The following is a 19,467-nucleotide window of genomic DNA, read 5'->3' as shown; positions in this document are numbered from 1 at the left end:
GACCGCATTCCACTACACATGCACATCGGAATCACCGCTTAGCAATCTCCATGGTCATGGCATATCCCACGTCATCATGTTCAATGTTCGTTTCAAAGCTTCGACATCGTGGGTCTTGACTTTTCTGAGTTGCACATTCGTGAACATGGGAGCGCACGTACACCGCACAGAGGCAGCACACCTAAGAGCTTTGATCAGGGCATATACATCCAACCGAACTGACATGCCTTTGCACCCTGCAAACGTTTACCCACACGCCCCGGCTACCCGGAAACCTGGCAACCACTGGCCAGTGCACGTTCATGCTCTGTCACAGGATATGCATAGGTCTCGCGCTTCCTCACATTGCCGATAACGATCAGTCTATGCACGGCCATATGCCCTTTTAACATTTCAGATGAAAGGTGTTAAGCTTCTGATCATTATATGTGTGGCCTTTGATCTGGGGACTTTATTAGTCAGATAAAGTATTGGAAACCTACGTTTTCGTTTCTCATATCATCCCTGCCCTCTTTTGCGATATCTTTATAGAGGCCCGTTAAAAATAATAGAAGCTGGTATGGTATGCTGCTATCCATCTAACCATAGCATCTATACTACCTATCAAGATTCGAATATGTCTTTTCTCATCTGGCATCTAGGTGTTCTCCGTATACAACTAATTGAGACCCGAGTATCATTGCGGAGATGCAGCTATCAAAGCACGGTGAATGTATGGTGTAGACCTAGTTCAGGAATTGACTGGTGAAGTAAAACAGTAGAGATTCCAGCATATCACGAGATCTAGAGACCCATAGATGTAAAGTTACCCGCTCTAGGCTCGGTAAACGGCCGAACGTTGCTTGGTAAGCCGGCGTAGAGCAGTGGGTGAACCCCTGTGGAGTCGCCCCCGGAGTCCCCCCGCCACCCATAGTTGACAGTCCGGGGTTTCTCCAGACACGAAAAAACAACAAATACTTTGAATTTCAACCACATCGCTCAAAGATAGCAATGATCACACTGATGTGCTATATCAGGTCTGGAGAAAGCTTAATCTTCCCGCGCCACCCGACTTGGCCGGCAACCTGGCTGTGTCACCGTGCAAGCCCAGGCCGACTTCTCCAGTCAGAAGCCCGGATAGTGGCATCGGCAGTTGACCCAGACCCTGCGAACCGCTCGGCGTTTTCCCTGTGGATCGGGGATTGACTAGCCGACTAGCTACATAGAAAACCCGCTTTGGAGTCGGCTCGCATCCCTCTCAGACGGGCCGCGGGTCTATAATGACCACCTTTCCCCGGCAATAGCACTCGCTAAATCTACCGCAATGACTGCCTGGCCCCATCACGATCCCCGGAGTCGTCCTGTCATAGCCCCCATGGGCCTATCACAAGTATAGCCACTATAGCCATCTCCACTGCGCACCTTGGTTGTGGCCGGAAAATCAGATGGATGCCAGTCGCGCCTCAGTTCTGACACGCTCGTATCCAGCAAGTCCCACCCATTGAGCCATAACCCCGGATACCACCATTTCCCGGCGTGAAACACGCGGGGTTGGGGTAGTGGGAAGCCCCTAATATGTTATATTGGACCCTGCTCCCTCGTGGCACACTAATTGACCTCGATTTCTGATATCTGTCAAAATGTCGCTGCACGAACATGAAATTCCTGGCGGAATGCCAGCCAAATCATCATCTGATTATATTGAAGAGAAGGATATTGCGGTCAATGCCCATCCGACCAGGTTTCTCTCCGAGTCGCACCAGTCCTACCTGCTCGAGCGGCATGGCACGCTGGATCTCGATCCTATCCCCAGCATGGATCCAGCAGATCCATACAACTGGCCACTGTGGAAGGTGAGCAAGACAAAAGATCTTCCATTCGGGTGTGGGAGACTTGTTGACACAGAATCATCTCTTTAGAAAACCGCCAACCTGAGCCTCGTCTCGTTCCATGCCTGCATGGGCACGCTTACTGCCGCAGCTATCATCTGCGCATACGAGGACATCGCCCTTGATGTCGATGTCTCTATACAGCGAGTCAGCTATCTTACTTCCTTGCAGATTGCGATCCTTGGGGGTGCTCCGTTGTTTTGGAAGCCACTTTCACACCGTTTTGGACGGCGTCCGATTTTCCTTTTATCCCTGATTCTGAGCTGTGTCTGTAACATTGGATGCGCAAAGAGTCCGGACTACGCCTCAATGGCAGCTTGCCGTGCCTTAGTAGCTTTCTTTATCTCGCCTGCTATGGCCATTGGAAGTGGCGTTGTGACAGAGACCTTCTTCCGACATGAGCGAGCACGGTATATGGGAATCTGGACGATCATGGTTACCCTCGGTGTGCCAATTGGGCCTTTCATCTTTGGTTTCGTGGCTCAACGCGTTGATTACCGCTGGATCTACTGGATTCTGGCCATCGTGAGTACTCGCCAGTATTCATCTTCATCATTACAACTACTGAGCAATATGCTGACCAGTCATTCAGACGAACGGTGTCCAGTTCTTCCTCTACATATTTTTCGGCCCTGAAACCCGCTACATCGGCGCCCATGTCCAATCTAAATCGTCTGTCTTCAAGCGCGAGTATATGTCCTTGCGTCGCATCGATCCAACCCCGTTCAAGGTGTCCGAATTCTTCCATCCTTTGACGTTGTTTACGAACATCCCGGTCCTACTCGCCGCTATCGCATACTCCATGGTCTTCCTTTTTGCTTCTGTGCTGAACTCCGTTGAAGTGCCCCAGCTCCTCCAGAGGAAGTTCGAACTCAATGCCCAACAACTTGGCCTTCAATTCCTAGGCCTGATCATTGGGTCCCTCCTTGGCGAGCTGCTGGGCGGCTTCATGTCTGATATGTGGATGAACACCCGTGCCAAGAAGATTGGCCACAAGCCCGCACCAGAGTACCGGCTGTGGCTGAGCTACATTGGGTTCCTGCTGAGTATTGCAGGCATGGTCGTGTTCCTTGTTTGCACGGAACAGGCTACCCTGGGTAAGTGGAATGTGAAGCCTTTGATAGGAACTGGTATTGCTGCATTCGGCAACCAAGTCGTTACCACAGTCATGACTACTTATGCGGTGGATACGTACCCGCAGGACGCGGGCAGCGTTGGTGTCTTCATCAACTTCGTGCGATCGACGTGGGGATTTATTGGCCCATTCTGGTAAGCTAGTGTGCATGACTATCGTCCCGTATATTTGCTAATGGCCGACTCAGGTTTACCTCCATGTTCGATAGCGTTGGCATTGCTAATAGCTCTGGAATTGTCGCGGCCTTGATCATAGGCTGCAGCTTCTTCCCTACAGTTTTTCTGCAGTGGCAAGGGAAGCGATTGTACAGCAATGACTCCGATAGGCTTTGATACGCTTTCATAAGTGTGGAGTCATCTATATGTCGAGACTTATGTTTGCCATAGCGCTTAGAACACACCCGCCGACCGGGCGGAGTATATACATTATAGATTGATTAAAATAGCCAGGAATAAGGACAAATGCTTACAAAACGAGAGAAAGCAGAAAGTAAGGTCTTTAGGGTGTAGATATACGCGTCTTCGCCAAGTCCAGGCGTGTCTTGGCTGGCAGTGACATCAGGCCCGTCTTCACATCCCCAGCTTCTCCCACTCCCCGCGCCTCACCCCTTCACCATGGTCTACGCATTTACCCTCCCAACCACGTCTCCGCTCTCATTCCAGACATTCATCTCCTCCTCAACCCATCCTTCGCTCCCTCAATCCGCTTCGACTGCTCGCCATGCCCTCCGCCTCGCCCTCAAGGCCCACAAACGGCTACCCCGCGGCCCACGACAGGACGCCCACCTACCCACCGTCCTCTCCGCCTTGAACGAATACATACCATACCTGTTCGCGATATCACATGGCATTAGCGGCCGATCTATCCAGAATGAATTTTTAGCTTCAGGCGGAATCGAAATTATCTCCCGCGCCGAAATTGAATCGGCGTGGAAACCCACTCTATCTGCCAGCAGTGGCCTCAATCTAGGAGCTCCAGCTACCATCCCGGGAGCGACAGCCATTCGTCCACGCGGTGGGCGCGTCATTGGCCAAGGCATCGATTTTGAAATCGCTTTTACACTCACAACGCTGGGATACGTCTTAACCCGGCTTGCGCGCGTGGGAGTCATTGAAACTCTATACGCCCCAACGACACAGTCCACAGAGCAGCGCACGGCTGCTGTACAAAACGCTACTCGAAACCTATTACAAGCCAGCTCAGTGCATGGGCTGCTCGCATCGTCGCCGGCATTTTCGGCCGCGACAACAGCCACCGTGCCGGATATTGACGCTAGTACACAGTCCGCGCTATCTTCACTCGCTCTATCTGAGGCTACGTTGCTAGCTGTGCTAAAGGATGACGCATATGTCACAGCGTGCATTCAATCCCGCAATCCGAATGATCGGGAATGGATGGTTCGCGCTCCGGAAATCCCTAAAGTGCGCGCGCTGCTTTTTGCACGACTATGCGTTCGCGCGGCCGAGTACGCTGAACAGGCTGCTGCGGGGCTAAGTGCTGTCGGGTCTGGAGCTGGTCGGACAGGCCGGGTGGATGAGGAGGTTTCCCGCTATGCTGGTGTTTTGGGCCGTGTAGCCCGTGCTCGTGCTTGCCGGTTCTTTGGTATCGATGCCGAGTTGACTGGGAAGACGGGCGAGGGCATTGCGTGGCTGCGGGCTGCACGGACGCCTCTCGGTATACGAGGAGGCGCCGGATCGTCTTCTGCAGGCCAGGATGAGGTTAGTGGGGGACCAGCTAAGGGCGGATTCTCACGATTGAAACGGGAATGGGCGGAGCGGAGGGAAGAGAAGAAGATTGGCAAGGACGCCGGTGGGGGGCGCGGGGACAAGGGCGCATTGGATGCGGGCGACGATGCAGGTCGTGATGAGGAGGGCCGAGTGATTGCTATGTTGGAGTCGAAATGGGTGAAGATGAATGATACTGTGAGTTCTGGATTTGTTGTGGTTCCCGATACCTCGATACTAATATGTTCCAGATCAACACGCAGCCCATTCCAGCATCTGCACCGCTGTTATCTAAACTCCCGTCTGGTCGAGATATTCACACGCCGCCTGCGCCATACATGCCTGCCTCCTTGGATGAGGACCAAATCCTTCGCATGAGAGCGATACCAGATGAGAGCGTGAACGCGCGGTTTGGAAGCGACCCGGATGATAGCGAGGAGGAACCTGTCTCACTCGGCGGCCCAGCAACCCCAGGCGGATTCCCTGACCGGAGCCAGACAGCTTCAAGTGTGTACTATTGATATGATACCCAGGAGCATGGCGAGGAAAATGAATAGCATAGACGTTCGTGCGTCTTTCTAGGAATGAGAGATCAAAATCAAGCCTTCGCCAGAGTATAAGCTTAACATGCACCGTATTTAATCCCTTTCTGCAGTTGTAGACTTCAACAAAAGCTGCATTTTCTTCAAACGAGAATGAAATTGACCAGACAATGATATCTTATATGTACAGTACAAGAGAGCGAAAGCCGCTCTCACACGCTTCATCCATTCCAAGGCAGAGCTGCAACAGCCAGAGACTTCGTCCCCCATGAATGCCACGGCTAGCATCTAGCGGTGGATATTGCATCACAACAATGTCGCAAATGCAGCTCCGCTCAGTCCCGTAGCATCACGGCCTCAATATTGCAGCTTCCTGCAAAGGCAAGCCGCTGCAGAACCCTGGTGTCCACCACAAGCGCAACGATCCAATTCGTCCATGGAAATAGACTATGCGGACTTGCTAGCCGCATCACTGAAGTAGTTCTTCTCCTGGAAGAGATAACCCTTAACCTTGCGCTCACTGAGCAGCTCGAAATATTTCTCTGCAAAACCGTCAGCACAAATCTCCGATATGCCGTCTAGAACAATCCGAAATAAGGCAATCGCTCGTCGACCGGTAGTATAGGCCCGAAAGAGCAGTTCCTCAGTTCGCGGGTGCCCATCGCAGCCGGAGCGGGGGAGGAAAAACGGGGAGTCTCACCGCGCAGCACACCGCACTTCTCGAGGTGGTTCACGCCCTCGCGCGCGTAGCACTTGCCCAATTCCTCACCAACAAGACGAGACATCATGCTGCGCACCCACTGCTCGCGGATGATCGCGTCACGGGTGTTGTGCAGGGCGACGTTGTCCTCGAAGTCAACGCCCTCGTAGGTCGGAGGCACGGTGGGCTTTTTGGCGAGGAAGGCGGCGGACTCGGGTGTCGGCATTGCGGCGGTTTGTGTGGGTTATGTAAAGGGCTTGACGGAGAGGAGCAGGTGCTGGAGATTTCCTGCAGCCGAGAAGGGAGGTTTGCGGGATAGGGCCGTTGAGGATCCGATTTGCGTGATGGGCGTGGATGCGGTCGAATCCGAACTGGCTGGTGGTTGGATTAGCTGAGCCATGATTGGATGGGGGGCTGGGCGGTGGAAGCGAGTTGGGGGAGGTGCAGGAACTAAGTGTGCAGCTCGGTGTCCCGGTCACGTGAGTATATAGTTTTGATGCTTGCGGAGTGGAGAAGGGAAGTCAAGGAGTTGCTGCTGCAGATGATATACGAGTTACCGACGAGCCTTTGAAACCAATTAAACTGAAAGAGCCGAAAAAGTAGTATTTGCACAGCAAAAGGTGTAACTCCAACATCACCGCCGACCAACAACCCCACCGGGAGAAATGCAGATCCCAAATTCCCAATGTACAAAGGACCTTAAAAAAAAGCCCAGCCAGTCTTGAATCTGTATCATACAATGCGCGGCCGTCGAAGAATGCGTGAAATGCGTGGAAAGACATAAAGCCATAAGAGGATAAACTAGAGGGTGCACTGGAAGTGAGACAGAAGAGAAAATGAGCCACCCAGCCGTTCGTCCGGGCCATACTATTCCCCGTTCTAGTCTTTCGTCCCGAAGACCGAGTCTTTTGCAGAGGTTAGTCGGTCTGAGAGCCACTGCCACCGAGAGCGATTGTGCTCATTGCCGATTTCGCGGTACTTGTAGATCTCAGCCCAACAGTCACGGCCAAACATGCACCCAGCCATATTGACCACGAAGTCATGCTCATCTTCTTGGTAGTGGACGGCCGGGTCGTTCGCGTCGCCGCAGGCACCGAGTGGGAAGGCGTTGACTTTGCGTTGGGGTAGGAAACCCACACCACTGCGGACCCAGGCTTGGCTTTGGTAGATGTATTCCAAAGCGTCTTGCTCTTTGTGCTCCCAGTTCATATGCATCTGTTCATACATGATGGGGTCCCACCATGCATCGAGCAAGCGTTCAGTCCAGACAGACCGGCGCAAGAAGAAAGACCCCAGATTGAAGCCCGAGCAATCTTGAGTGAGGAGTAGATGAAGAGAATCAGGATTACCGTCCCCTTCGAGGGCGCGTCCTATATCGTCGAGGAAGAATTCCGGTAGCGGATGTGTGATGTTTAGTGGATTGTACTCGTTAATGTCGCGGTAGACGTGGGAATCGAGGTCATTGAAGATATGGCTCTGCAACGAGGTGCCGTATTCCATAATCCAGGTGTTCAAGTCAAGCCACCAGAACCACTCGGCGTTGGGATACCTGCGCATCGCCTCGCGGATCACGTCGCTCTTTTCCCAGTTCTCGCGCCACTCGTGAGAGTACCGCTTCTTGGCCAGCATGTTGGCGACTTCCAGCTCGTAGCCCCAGCGCTGGACATACTGCTGCTTGTTCCAGATGCTGTTGCGCTCGATCGCCCATTCGCGCGCGCCCTTCCACTCCATCACGCCGCCCTCCACATTGGACCCGAGGATAATGACGAACTTGCGTCCTCCACCCAGTGGCGACCGTCGATACAAATGGACGAATGCTGGAGACACGATTGCGTATTAGTCTTGGGATGTTGCCCAGTCCGGTGTAGCACCGCCACTTACTCGGCCACAAGCAAAGGTACCCAATCCACAACAAGAACAATCCGAATATCATCCGGACCCTCCCTCTTCGCATCATCACCTTTAGCGCGGCACCGGGTCCACGCCCGCCGGCACTATCGGAGTTCAAATGCCCCCGTCCGTACACATCCTTATCGACATATCCGTGCCGGGACGCATGCCCGCGAAAGCTGGGCAGCCGCGCTGAGATCTTGTGCTTCTGCCGCGAAAAGAAACCGCTGTTGCGCGTCGAGAAGGAGGGATACCCGCGCACCTCGTCACTCTTTGCCTTTGCTGCGGCCCACGAGATACCGCCGGGAGCTAGCGACGCGGGCGAATAGCCGCGCGGAGTCGAGGCGCCGCTGCCAGGGGTAAGCCCCGGGCTGGACCACCCTCCGCCCGGGTGGGGAGAGGGTGATCGCGACAGGGACATGTGTTGCGACCGGTAAGGAGGAAGCGGGTCGAGGGGTGTGACGCAGACTTATTCGCAGTTGTTTCTGAATGGAGATCGTTTGGAGAGCGGACGAGACGTTCTGAGAGGCACAGGCTGGGAGGACGGTGAGGTCAGAATGACTGAACACTAGGAGGAAATGGGGGTTTGGGCCGGCGAAGCGAAATTAAATGAGGCCGGCGGAGGCCCGCGACGGATTAAGATGAAAGTGAGATGTGGATGGGTCCATTCGACATTCAACGGCCGGCTGGCCGAGCACAGACCACGACGGCGTCGCAGATGAAGGTTGGTCGACGGAGTCTCTGGTGCTGGTTCCGCAAGCAGAAGTCAGTACCACCTCTGCGGAGCACCACCACAACCTCCCAAGGAACCAGGCACAGGAAAATAGATCCTACTGGGGATTCGTGCGGATATTATCTAGGGGAGGACGTGTTTCTTGGTTCAATTGCTTTCAACCGGCATACCAATGGAACTGAGCTCAGCGCTGGAGATCTCTGCGGGTGCTGATTGGTATACTACAATGCACGGCTCCATGTCCATGTCCTCCATGTCCATCTACGTAACTCTCCACATGGCCGCATGCGGACAAAGGCCATTGTGGAACTCATGGCGAGCTGGATGGCTGGCTTGTGCGACCTCAGACTCACACCCAATGATGCAATTCGCCTATCAATCTATTTCTAGAGCCGAGAGACAAGACAAAGACGTAGACGCAGAAGCAGGCAGCCCGACCTTGACCCCGATCCCGATCCCGATCTCCAATATCCATCTACTCCTCGGCTTCCTTCATGCGGCTCGGCCTAACAGGCTCGCGGTTCGCCGCCCCGTCCGACCTGCCTACAAGCGCCTGGCGCACCACGAACCCAGCCTCGTGGGAGGGCCGTGGCTGCGCGCTGTCGCCGTGGTAGAACTCGCACCGCAGCTGCAGAAACTCCCCATTGTCCTTGTGCCGGTAGATAGTGATGACATCGCCGGTGTAGAGCTTGCCGAACTGTAGTCCTTCCGGGCCGCCCTTGCGCAGCTCCGTGCCATTGACCCAGATGCACTTGCGCGTTTTCGTGGAGAGCACAGCCATGACGCCGGGGACCTGTGTCCAGTCTTGGCCTTCGGCGATCCGGCGCTCGAGCCCGGGGGCCCAAAAGGTGATTTCGAGGGCGTATGCCGGAATCCGGACGTCCAGGTTGTCGGGGTGGCGGACTGTTGCGTCCGGTCCACGGCCCCACGAGGTCATCCGGTTTTCTAGGCGAAGATTTAAATCAAACATGGATCCTGAGAGGCTTCTCAATCTGCCCAAAAGCTTGGGTGGCTTCGTAAATTCGGCCACTGGCATGTCTGTTGGAATACCAGGTGCGTCAGGCTGTTCATGGATGATCGGCTCCGACGGTGGTTCCTCGGCCGCGCGTAATTGCTCCAGGACAGCCTGACCAGTTTGAGCATCCAGTGTGGTCGCAAATTCGATGTCGTAGTCCGCTTCCGCAGGCAGTTCCTGGGGGTGGGTAGAATGAGGACGACTCACGGGCGCACTGTTGTCAGAACGCTCACTGGCAGTTTCCGGTAACTCCAATTCGATACGGCGTGAGATCTTGGGGGCCTTGGGTGTCGTCTCGTTGGTACTCGAGGTAGGTGCAACCACCCCACGTGGGGTGCTACCTGCTTTTGGGAACTCCGTGGGCTGTCCGGGGCTGGTCTGCCGCGTCGAAGTTTGGTTAACCAGGCCGGTCTGGGCAGGGAAAAGAGGAAGCGAGGAGTTCATATTCAGTCGCCTAACGAGGTTCTCTGCGCCCATCAGGCTGGGCGCGGTGCCGCCGAAGGGGTGCTCGGGGAGAGAAATGATCGAATAGACGCTGCGTTCATCGCTCACCGACTCACCAGAAGAAGCAAAGCCCTCGGCATCGTAGTCACCATCATCCCACGAACCGGTGTGGCCAAGGGCATAGGAGCTGCGCAGAGCTGAAGACGTGACTTCGCCAAAGAGGCGCCTGGCGTGGCTCTCGGCAACCATTTGGCCATCCTGGAAGCTCTCAATTTTGGGAAGCGATGGATAGCGAATATCTGTGGGGATGTATTCAATGCGCGGTTTTTTTGGGAGAGCTTCATTGCTGCTTGATTCCTCTGCATCGGCTGCGTAGGTGTATGCAAGATCCTCATTGATAGATAGCTGAGACGCATCAAGCTCCTCCTCCGCCTCACCGATGACTGACAGAGCTACACGGGGGCCGACCAAGATGTCATCGTCTTCATACTCATCCACATCCGGGATGCCAGAGATCCACGGGTGCTGGAAGCATTCCTTTTCGCTTGGTCGCGAGAAGGGGTCTCGGTTAAGGAGTTGAGCGACGAAGTTAACGCCAGATTCAGATACGCCCTCACGCCGGAGGATGTCAAAATCAGCCTCGGTTTCCATAATGGTTCTTAGCATGGCGACACCACGATCCTCAGCGCGCCCGCAGTATGGGGGAACTCCGGCCAGGATATGGTACAGCACTGCACCCAGTGACCACATGTCGACGGATTGGCTGTAGGGAGACGTTTTGGGAGGTCTAACAATGAGTTAACCAAGGCTCAAATGGGAAATCGAATTGAGAAAACTCACGGATCTCCAACACGGCGTCTCTTTCTCAATTCGCCACGCCGGTAGGTTTCGTAGTCTGGGTACACCTCAGGCGCACAGTACAGAAGTGTGCCACAGAACGTCTTTAAAAATGTTTCCTCTTGGGTGACCTTCGACAGCCCAAAGTCCGACAGCTTGACGCGTAGTGGGTCCAACGAGGCAATCAAAATATTGTCCGGTTTGATATCGCGGTGAGTGATTCTTCTCTTATGCAGGTAGTGTAACGCCCGTAGTAGCTGGCGAGCAATCGTCCGCACCATGTCCTCTGCGATCTTGCCGTGGGTGGATAGATATGTGGACAGTTCTCCCCCTGGGACGTATTCCATGATGATGTAGATCCATCGGTCATGTTCGTGGTGGTCGATGTATTGAACGATGTTGGGCTAAATAAGGTAAATGTTAATATAGACCAACTAGATCCCTGAAGAGGTATATCACTCACATGTTTGAGATCACGCATAATCTTCATCTCGTTATCGACCTTTTGATCTAGGATGCCGTTCTTCATAAAACGCCGTTTATCCAACTCCTTTGCCGCATAGATCGCACCATGCTGCTTGGTAGCCAGCTTGTAGACCGTGGCAAAAGCGCCTTTTCCAACCTGTCCGGTCACGTTGTACATCGAACCACCCGTCCAATGCATGCCATAGGAATTGGCGACCGACCATGAAAGAACAGGTGGAGCCGGGCCATTCCGAACCTTGAGCTGCGTGGCCCCGGCCACCTCCTGCACTCGTTCAAAGTACCGAAGCACATTCTGGGTGTATTGAACAGCGAAGCCTTCACGAGATGGAATCCGCACCACAAATCGCACCTCATCAGATCCCTGGTTCCCAGTCACCACTTGAATGACGGAGCCGTTGGTGAGCATCCGACTGTTCTCTTTTTGATTCTTTCGAAGGCGACAGTTGTCTACTATGGTGCCGTTGGTGGAAGTGTCTTGCAGCATAATAATGCCGTCGCCGGTCAGGTAGATCCGGAAATGAGTATTGGATACGCGTTTGGCTTCGTCGTCCACTGCCAGAAGGACATCACAGCGGGCGCGGTTGCGACCGAAGCAAAAGCCCACCCCAAGGTCGCACACGTTGGATGACAGCCTCAGCGCGACGTCGAGTGCAGCAGTTTCAGAGGCTTCGAAGTCCAAGACATCTTGTTGCAGAATGTGTTGGTTGCCCAGACTCGCCGTAGCAGCCACCGCATCATGGGCTGCATGAGAGTTTGGATGAAGGATACAGATGATGTCGGCCAGATCCTGCTCGTGAAGCCCTGAGTTGTTTAGCCCCATTCGGCGCGGGTCCGCACACGGCTGGGTAGACTCTTGAGTGGCTTCCATGATGGAATGAAGATAAAATGTGGATGCGGATGCAGTGCGCTAACAAGTGAAAAATGCAAGCAAGGGAAAAAAAAACTACTGTTGACAGATGTGGTGTGGGGGTATATGTGCTGATTGGAAACGGAAACTTTTGCATAACAAGGGCATGAATACACGGGTTTGCGGCCTAAGATTGGCCTGTGAGTAAATTTGATGTGGTCTGAGGTCCGTGGGGACGAGGGTATTTATACCTTTGGGGCGGGTGCAAAACGGGACAAAAGGCAAGTCACCAGGGCGATAACCCGGGTGAACTGACACGACAAAGGTGAAATTGGAAGTTGGGTAATAGAGACACGCACGGAACGGTTATGATATGTGCTGCGTCTTCAATACAAAAAGGGAAGAAGATTCGAGCAGCTGAGTGGTTTCACAGAAGTTCTGGAATGTGGTCCGGTCCCTTGACAGCGGAGGTGCCGTGTCAGCTCCCCACGTAGCCCTGGTTGACACCGTGCGGCTGACAAGGCGCAGGTGTAAGCACCTTGTGTAGGTGATAGATATGACCTTCCCAAGAGAATTGAGTGGAAGGGAAAGGGGGGTGTGAAAACGGCTGGAGGAGGTATATGTTGGCGCCTATGCCGGCGATGGCCCGTCGCGGTGGGAGATCAGAAGCTAGGCGGTATTTTGAACCATTGATGGCAGCCAGCCCGAAGGGTATTGTTATTTCCAGTGGGTTGAAAAGGTGGAAAGGGTTATCTCTGTGCATTATCGATGTATCAGGTCAGCACAGCGTTCTTGGACAAGCCGATCGAGGCACTTTGTTTGGGCCTCGACTCAACTCAACGCGACTTACACAGATTGGCAAGCACCCTATCTGTCCATCCACAACAGATGAAATTGACAAGATTGTCGCGGTGGACGGACCGGAAGGGGTGGAAACCGGGACAGAGACTGGTAGGTCGTCGTCCGAGAAACGAAGGAAGAAGGAAGAGGAACGAGCCGCAAGATCTCACCACGCCTGAGGCAGCCGAGCTGTGGTTCCTGGGGCTGACTCAGCCATAGTCAGGGAATATGATTGGCCGATCGCGATTAAGCCGGTCCGAGACTCACCAAACCATGGATTCGATTGGAAATCTTATTTGCGGAGGTGCACGGGGGACCCGTATATTTGATAGTGTACTTGAGAGTGAAATTCTATTATTTTGCGTCCATCTAATTAGAGTCTCTAGGGCTTGCTGCTCCCATACGCCTTGCTCGTGTCTTCGCTCCGCTGGTATTCTCCCTTCATGGCAACGTCGAATACCTGGCTCAGCCGCGCAATCGCTTCGTCCGATACCTCTGTGATAGGTCAGAAAATTTTGAGTCATCGCTGCTGCACGAGCTGCAGTCGCAATCACAGTCACTTACGGTAATGAACAACGACACGGCCTCCAAGCAGTCTTAATCCTTTTTCCTGTCCAATGACCGTGAGATCATTGGGTCCCACCCCGGACGCCTCCAGATCGAGCCAGATCATGTTAGTGTGCACGGGGTACTGCAACTTGCCTCCGCGACTGGTCCAAAGGTCCGCAATTTGCTTGGCCTTCGCATGGGTTGCAGAAAGCTTGCCGGTTTTGCCGTAGTCGTCTGTGCCGAAGGTTTCGTCGAGGGCGACCCGGGCAGCAGCAGCAAAGACGCCCGTCTGGCGAGCGCCACCGCCGATAGACTTGCGGAACCAACGGGCTTTCTTGATGAATGCCTGTGGACCAACAAGGATGCTGCCGATCGGGGCACCCAGGCCCTTGGAGAAGCACAAACTCACGCTGTCAAACAGACTAGCGTACTCGGCCAGACTGCCAGCCCCAGCAACCACTGCCTCCCAGAGCCGAGCACCGTCCAAATGAACCTTGATATCGTTGGCATGAGCCCACGCCACAATGCGGCGCGCCTCACTAAGGGGCATGATCATGCCGTCGAGGGTGTTCTCTAAGCTGATCAACTTCGTCGGGCAATGATGGATGTTATCATCGAGTACCGCATGTTTCTGAATATCCTCAAGGGTCAAGTGGATGCCATTCTTGGGGATAATGGTTTGTACAGTAGCTCCGGTCCAGGCACTCACGCCCCCTGCTTCATAGCAGATGATGTGAGATCTGTGATCACACAGAACCGAGTGCGGAGGCTGAGCCAGGTGGGAGCGGATAGCCACTTGGTTACCCATGGTTCCTGATAGCACCAACAGAGCATCTTCGTGCTTGGTCCTCTCGGCCACATAATTTTGTAGTGCGTTGGTGGTCGGATCTTCATTAAAGACGTCGTCTAGAAGAGTCGTCTGGCAAATCGCGTTGAGCATGGACGGGGTTGGCTTGGTCATGGTATCACCTGCAAATCAGCATCTTCAGTATTTTTAGGCATCAGTCATAATAGAGTTGGAAGACGTACTACGCAGGTCAAATTCAGCAGCCCCAGCACCGTGCCAGCTGGTATGGCCGGTGGCAGCCGAGGCGTGAGCCATTGCATCCATAGTAAGGTGTGCCATGCCAATGTTTCGGCGAGAAGATGCCGCCTTGGATAGTGTGAGAGAACTTGAGGCCACCAAAGGCCGGCAGATAGCGCGCAGTGACAAACTCATGAAGCTTTACCGGTTGGAACTTTAAAAGGGAGGGGGCAAAGGCGCGGGGAATACAAGCATCACGTGACGGCATTGCGGGGGATCGCGTTGTAGCACATTTACAGTGGCTTGATGTTCTGATCGAACCATTCTTTGTCGCCTAAGCAGCACCGCATGCCAAATACAGTAACTGTGCAACCCCATCTGCCAAATCCTTCCCACCTTCACCCCCACTGTAATGAGGTCACTGCGCAGATACCCCTTATCGATAACCTAACTAGGAATAGCGTGATCAGGGACCTGGACCGCTGACTCAGCCTCTTGTGATCGGATGTGCCTCGAAATCCGCACATCCCTCTCGATACCAGCGCACTCTCCTGTCTAGTCGCATCGCGAACATGGACTTAAATGACCTCACGCGGCCAGCAATCCTTTGCCAGTGCTTGCGGTGCTCCAGCTCGCTGGCCGTGCTGGAGAACGAATGGGGCAAACTATCCAATGTCTATGCTGTTGCGACAGCGTGGCTGAGCGTCAACCTGCACCGTATCTCGATCTCCTCGGAGCAGAAACACATCCCGCAGACATCAGAAATGAGTCTTCTCCGAGGATGCGTTGCCCAGGATGTGTCCTGCAAACTGTGTCAGCAGAGACTGGCAGTCCTTTGCGGACTAGAAAATGGGTAGGTGGCATGATTCTGTTTTTGCTTCTACGCCTATTACTCACTGCGATCTAGCCCGAACATCCTCTGGAGAATGTCCAAGGTGTCATTCAGAGAGGTAGTGACCATGCGGACTACCGACCCCCTTTTCAAAGAAGGCGCCCTCGATAAACTGCTTCCCCCTCCCCCTCCAGAACCTCCACGACGAGATCGCAATTCCGTACACGATGGTGCCTTGGTGCAGGCAGGTGCACAGGACTTATATTCGTTAGATCCATCAATGCAGCTGCAAATGCAACACCAGGGGCGTAGTATTGACCAGATTTCTAGTTCGGTGAACCACTTGCAAGACACGATGGCCGACTTGAAGCATTCGTTCACCTCGCTCCGCATCGAATTGAATGGATCGAACCGAAGCAAAGGTGAAAATGGGCACATGAGCGGACCGGGATTCGACATGATTGCAACAGTCCTAAAGGAGCTGAAGTCGAAGTCAGACGAAATTGAGAAGTTGAAGCTGGAAATCGAGGCATTGAAGCTAAAAAACCGTTTCATGGAGGGCCGCAAGCTGGAAAGCCCTGAATATTCAACCCAAATGAATGGTAGACTGCCTGAAGTGCAGAGCCCTGGTCTACTACAGGCTGGAAGAAAGCGCGGGTGGCCTGACGCATTCCCAAGTGGCCAAACACACACCATTGCGGATTCGTTTGATGAAGAGGATGCGGTGGATGACCTGTCTCTCGACAAGTTACCCACATATAATGTCCGCGTGCCGATCAATCACTCGATTCGCCAGTCGTCTTCTGGCCCAAACCAGCTTTGTATAGAGGCTGGTCCACAGAATGGTAACGCCTCAACCAGCGCTCAAGCCGGAAGCTACCCAGAGCAAAGCCCGGCTAAGCGCCCGAGGCTCGTTCAGCAAAATGGAGGCACCGGATCCAACAGTGAAAGGCGACGCGGCCGGCCGCGAAAGTCCCTCACAGATCCTACCAAACCCACCGACCCGCAGCCTGCAACCACAGGCGCGACAGATTCGCAGCACCCGGTTGAGTCCAACCCTCCAATCCAAGTCCCGACAGCCACCTCGAGTCCGACCTCACAGCCTATCCGGAGTCGTGGTCGCCCCCGACGGAGCACACGGTCTCAGTCCCTGGGCCGGCCCGAGATCAGTGTTGACCTTGAGAATGGAGAACCCGATAGTTTGGCTCAGAAGCCATCTTCGACAACTGTCACAGACAGCGGAGGCAATACCCAACAGATTGGCGAAACAGCGACTGGTCACACAAACGGGGACAGTGCAAAGGGGGCTGAGCAAGTACAGACCTCAGAAGAAGAGGATCGCAAGGCCAAGGTCGCGGCGCGGGACGCCATGGCTAGGAAGGCTATGCAACACGAGGAGGAGATGGAAACCGATGATGCTCGTTAGAGACTCGGGGGTCGATTATCCTAGTGGCATATCAACAAACGCCAAGTATAGGGTGAAGAGTGTGTATGATAGGGAGATCTTTGCATCGGTCTTTACGCTCATATTGGAGCTGGCCTTTTATGTTCATAATGCCTTGGTAGGGATGTGTAGCTATAAAGTTAACAACCCAACTAAATCTACCTGATCCTGATGCGTGGTCACGAAAGCACTTCCCTACAGTAGATATTTCCCATAGGTAGTCTCGTTCTAAATTGCACGAATTATACGCAGTATGTATGGTAGAGTAGTTGCAGTGTACCCTGGATGCATCTGAGGACGTCTTGGACAGGCTATATACCCCGGCAACCACAATGGCTTTACAAAGGTGGACTAGCCAGAGAACCGATCATAGGTAGGTAGGTTCCATGGTCACCAATTCAAGGCCTCTAATGCTCACTGAATGCAATCCTTTTATAGTCAAGAATATAGAAGTAGGTCCCAGGCAATCTGCCACCAAAGATACGTCCCAAATATATGTTTTGACAATGTACAGGCGCGGAAACCCGGACTCCCAGAAACTTACCATTACTCAGATCGAAGCCGTCTAGACGATCTAGCGGCAACACCGAGACCCCCCAAAAGTGCAGAAACTCCGGTAAAGACAATCAACGGTCCGAAACCAGAGCCATAGGCCTTCGCTGCCACACCTTTCCAGGCAGAATGTTTGAGTAAAGCCTCACTAAGCGGGCCACTGACAATGTTACCGATACCTCTACCGGTCGACAAGAAACCGAAGACAATGCTGGGATCAGTATATGTGCTCTTCTTCTTGACTTCGTTGACAATAGCCGGCCAAGTTGAGGTAAATGATCCAGCGAAAAGTCCGTAGAAAATGCAGAAAATGTAAAGCGGTGCCAAACTATCAGCAAAGCCCCAGATCAGGAAAACTGCAATGGTACTGCCAATGGTGGAGCCAAGGATGCAGGTAGTGGCATGGTAACGGTCGACCAAAGAGCCCATGATCACACATCCAAAGACTGATGCAAGGTTAAATAGCATGACAGTCAACGAGGACTCGATGTTGCCGGCACCCAAACTACGGGCGTAAGAGGGCAGGTAAATTGTTGGGAGGAAATAACCCATTGCCTCCAAAATATTGCCTGTTTCGTAGATGAGGAACGTTGAGTTCCAGAGGAACTTGAAGTCAAAAGGCCGTGTGCGCGCGTTCTTCGAGATAGGGAGGCGCGGGCGAAGAAAGTAGAGTAGCGGGCCACCCAGGACGATCAGGACAATCGACCAAGCACGCAGGGTTGTCTGAGGCCCGAAGGAGCTGAGCATCCACTGAAGGACAATTGGAAGAATGACTCCGGATAGTCCAGTACCAGCCTAGAGAACATTAGTTTGTGCGACTCTAAAGATACAGAGTGCACGAAGTCACTTACCCACATAATGCCGAAGGCCAGTCCTTTTCTCTGTACAAACCAATCGTCCATAAATACAATAGTTGGCGCATACGCCAGACTAGCCCCGATACCGTAAGCGACGCCTTGCGACACGATGAGATGAGCAGTGCTGGTCGCAAAGGAGCTCAGCAAAAGAGCAAGGCACATAATAACAAAACCGACAGGTGCAGCCCATAATTTGAGGCGAGGGATGGCTTGCAGCAGAATGAAGGCTACTGGAAGCAACATATATGATATACCCTGCAAAGACTTAGTAACATACCGAGTAAGAATTCCGACTCAGATGCTGACCATTGCACAAGTGCCGACAACGGCAGTGTCACCAGAGCTTTTGAATGGCTCATTGGTGCTGTAGTAATCCTGGAAAATACCGAAAGAGAAGGTAAAGCCTGAGCATAAGAGATCAGCACCCAAGGCTGTATTACCAGGTTCCATTCTCACAACATACCCCAGATCAAAGCTTCTATAATGAAGCATGCCGCCAAGAACAACCAGGCCCCTCTACCTCGATCCACTGGCGGCAAATTGATTTCATGGTGATTGGCGACACTGTCTTGAGACGAAACTTCGAAGGTCTCCATTTTCGCGAACCTACTATAGTGAGCGCCAATTATGGGTTGCAAGCCAGTGCAGTGTGGAAGAGATATAGAAACTGTTCATATTACCCGCGGAAAGCCCCTTAAATCTCTTCACGCCCTGTGCTTGACATCCGTGTGGGGGCGATGTTTCTGGATGAGGTAGGGCGCTATACTCCAACTGGCAGAGGACCTGCCCCACAATCTGCGGGGTATCGACCGGGTATATACTATTGTACGTACAAAGAACTATCAACAGCTTGCAGAAGACAGCAGCAAGACGAATGAGAGAGATTAAACAGCCTACAAAGGATATTGGTGGCCGATGGAGACCCAGATGAATCGAGGGCGCAGCCACTGCAGTCGCTAGGTTCGAAAGTACGGCTGTCCCGGCCTCAAAGGAGGTTCCTGAAAGGGAGATTGAGGTGAGTGTCACGTCTGCAAGGGTATTTTCTTGAAACATGAGTCTCCATAGTGGGGATTGTATAATCTTGCATCACTCCGGAGAGGCATAACGCGATCGCCGGGTTTCAGCGTGGTGACCTTTGGAACCGACCG

The 19,467-nt window shown here is 53.3% G+C and overlaps 8 protein-coding genes across 8 annotated transcripts; 3 read left to right on the top strand and 5 right to left on the bottom strand.

Moving 5' to 3' along the window:
- Positions 1-1,619: 1,619 nt before the first annotated feature.
- On the top strand, positions 1,620-3,335 carry N7482_008778 (uncharacterized protein; the record flags this gene model as incomplete). The annotated part of the gene is made up of 4 exons (XM_056690902.1): positions 1,620-1,832; positions 1,899-2,393; positions 2,461-3,137; positions 3,191-3,335. 4 exons carry the CDS (start codon positions 1,620-1,622, stop codon positions 3,333-3,335), a joined length of 1,530 nt encoding a protein of 509 aa, XP_056540667.1.
- A 282-nt stretch (positions 3,336-3,617) lies between these two features.
- On the top strand, positions 3,618-5,248 carry N7482_008777 (pH-signaling protein PalC; the record flags this gene model as incomplete). Its single annotated transcript, XM_056690901.1, has 2 exons — positions 3,618-4,925; positions 4,979-5,248. The coding sequence occupies 2 exons, from the start codon at positions 3,618-3,620 to the stop codon at positions 5,246-5,248; spliced, it is 1,578 nt and encodes a 525-aa protein (XP_056540666.1).
- Positions 5,249-5,716: 468 nt separating this feature from the next.
- Positions 5,717-6,195, bottom strand: N7482_008776 (putative NADH-ubiquinone oxidoreductase 12 kda subunit; the record flags this gene model as incomplete). Its single annotated transcript, XM_056690900.1, has 2 exons — positions 5,717-5,811; positions 5,970-6,195. The coding sequence occupies 2 exons, from the start codon at positions 6,193-6,195 to the stop codon at positions 5,717-5,719; spliced, it is 321 nt and encodes a 106-aa protein (XP_056540665.1).
- A 653-nt stretch (positions 6,196-6,848) lies between these two features.
- On the bottom strand, positions 6,849-8,280 carry N7482_008775 (putative alpha-1,6-mannosyltransferase subunit; the record flags this gene model as incomplete). Its single annotated transcript, XM_056690899.1, has 2 exons — positions 6,849-7,786; positions 7,851-8,280. 2 exons carry the CDS (start codon positions 8,278-8,280, stop codon positions 6,849-6,851), a joined length of 1,368 nt encoding a protein of 455 aa, XP_056540664.1.
- A 787-nt stretch (positions 8,281-9,067) lies between these two features.
- Positions 9,068-12,242, bottom strand: N7482_008774 (uncharacterized protein; the record flags this gene model as incomplete). Its single annotated transcript, XM_056690898.1, has 3 exons — positions 9,068-10,838; positions 10,892-11,292; positions 11,352-12,242. The coding sequence occupies 3 exons, from the start codon at positions 12,240-12,242 to the stop codon at positions 9,068-9,070; spliced, it is 3,063 nt and encodes a 1,020-aa protein (XP_056540663.1).
- A 1,201-nt stretch (positions 12,243-13,443) lies between these two features.
- On the bottom strand, positions 13,444-14,712 carry N7482_008773 (threonine aldolase GLY1; the record flags this gene model as incomplete). Its single annotated transcript, XM_056690897.1, has 3 exons — positions 13,444-13,556; positions 13,626-14,579; positions 14,640-14,712. The coding sequence occupies 3 exons, from the start codon at positions 14,710-14,712 to the stop codon at positions 13,444-13,446; spliced, it is 1,140 nt and encodes a 379-aa protein (XP_056540662.1).
- A 494-nt stretch (positions 14,713-15,206) lies between these two features.
- Positions 15,207-16,892, top strand: N7482_008772 (uncharacterized protein; the record flags this gene model as incomplete). The annotated part of the gene is made up of 2 exons (XM_056690896.1): positions 15,207-15,487; positions 15,542-16,892. The coding sequence occupies 2 exons, from the start codon at positions 15,207-15,209 to the stop codon at positions 16,890-16,892; spliced, it is 1,632 nt and encodes a 543-aa protein (XP_056540661.1).
- Positions 16,893-17,456: 564 nt separating this feature from the next.
- On the bottom strand, positions 17,457-18,915 carry N7482_008771 (uncharacterized protein; the record flags this gene model as incomplete). The annotated part of the gene is made up of 4 exons (XM_056690895.1): positions 17,457-18,257; positions 18,314-18,574; positions 18,626-18,723; positions 18,783-18,915. 4 exons carry the CDS (start codon positions 18,913-18,915, stop codon positions 17,457-17,459), a joined length of 1,293 nt encoding a protein of 430 aa, XP_056540660.1.
- Positions 18,916-19,467: the final 552 nt, after the last annotated feature.

This window comes from Penicillium canariense (genome assembly GCF_028826845.1).
Source record: "Penicillium canariense strain IBT 26290 chromosome Unknown utg000006l_segment0_segment0, whole genome shotgun sequence".
NCBI lineage: Eukaryota > Fungi > Ascomycota > Eurotiomycetes > Eurotiales > Aspergillaceae > Penicillium > Penicillium canariense.
Note: the sequence above shows the minus strand (reverse complement) of the source record. Positions and strands in the feature narration are given on the sequence as shown.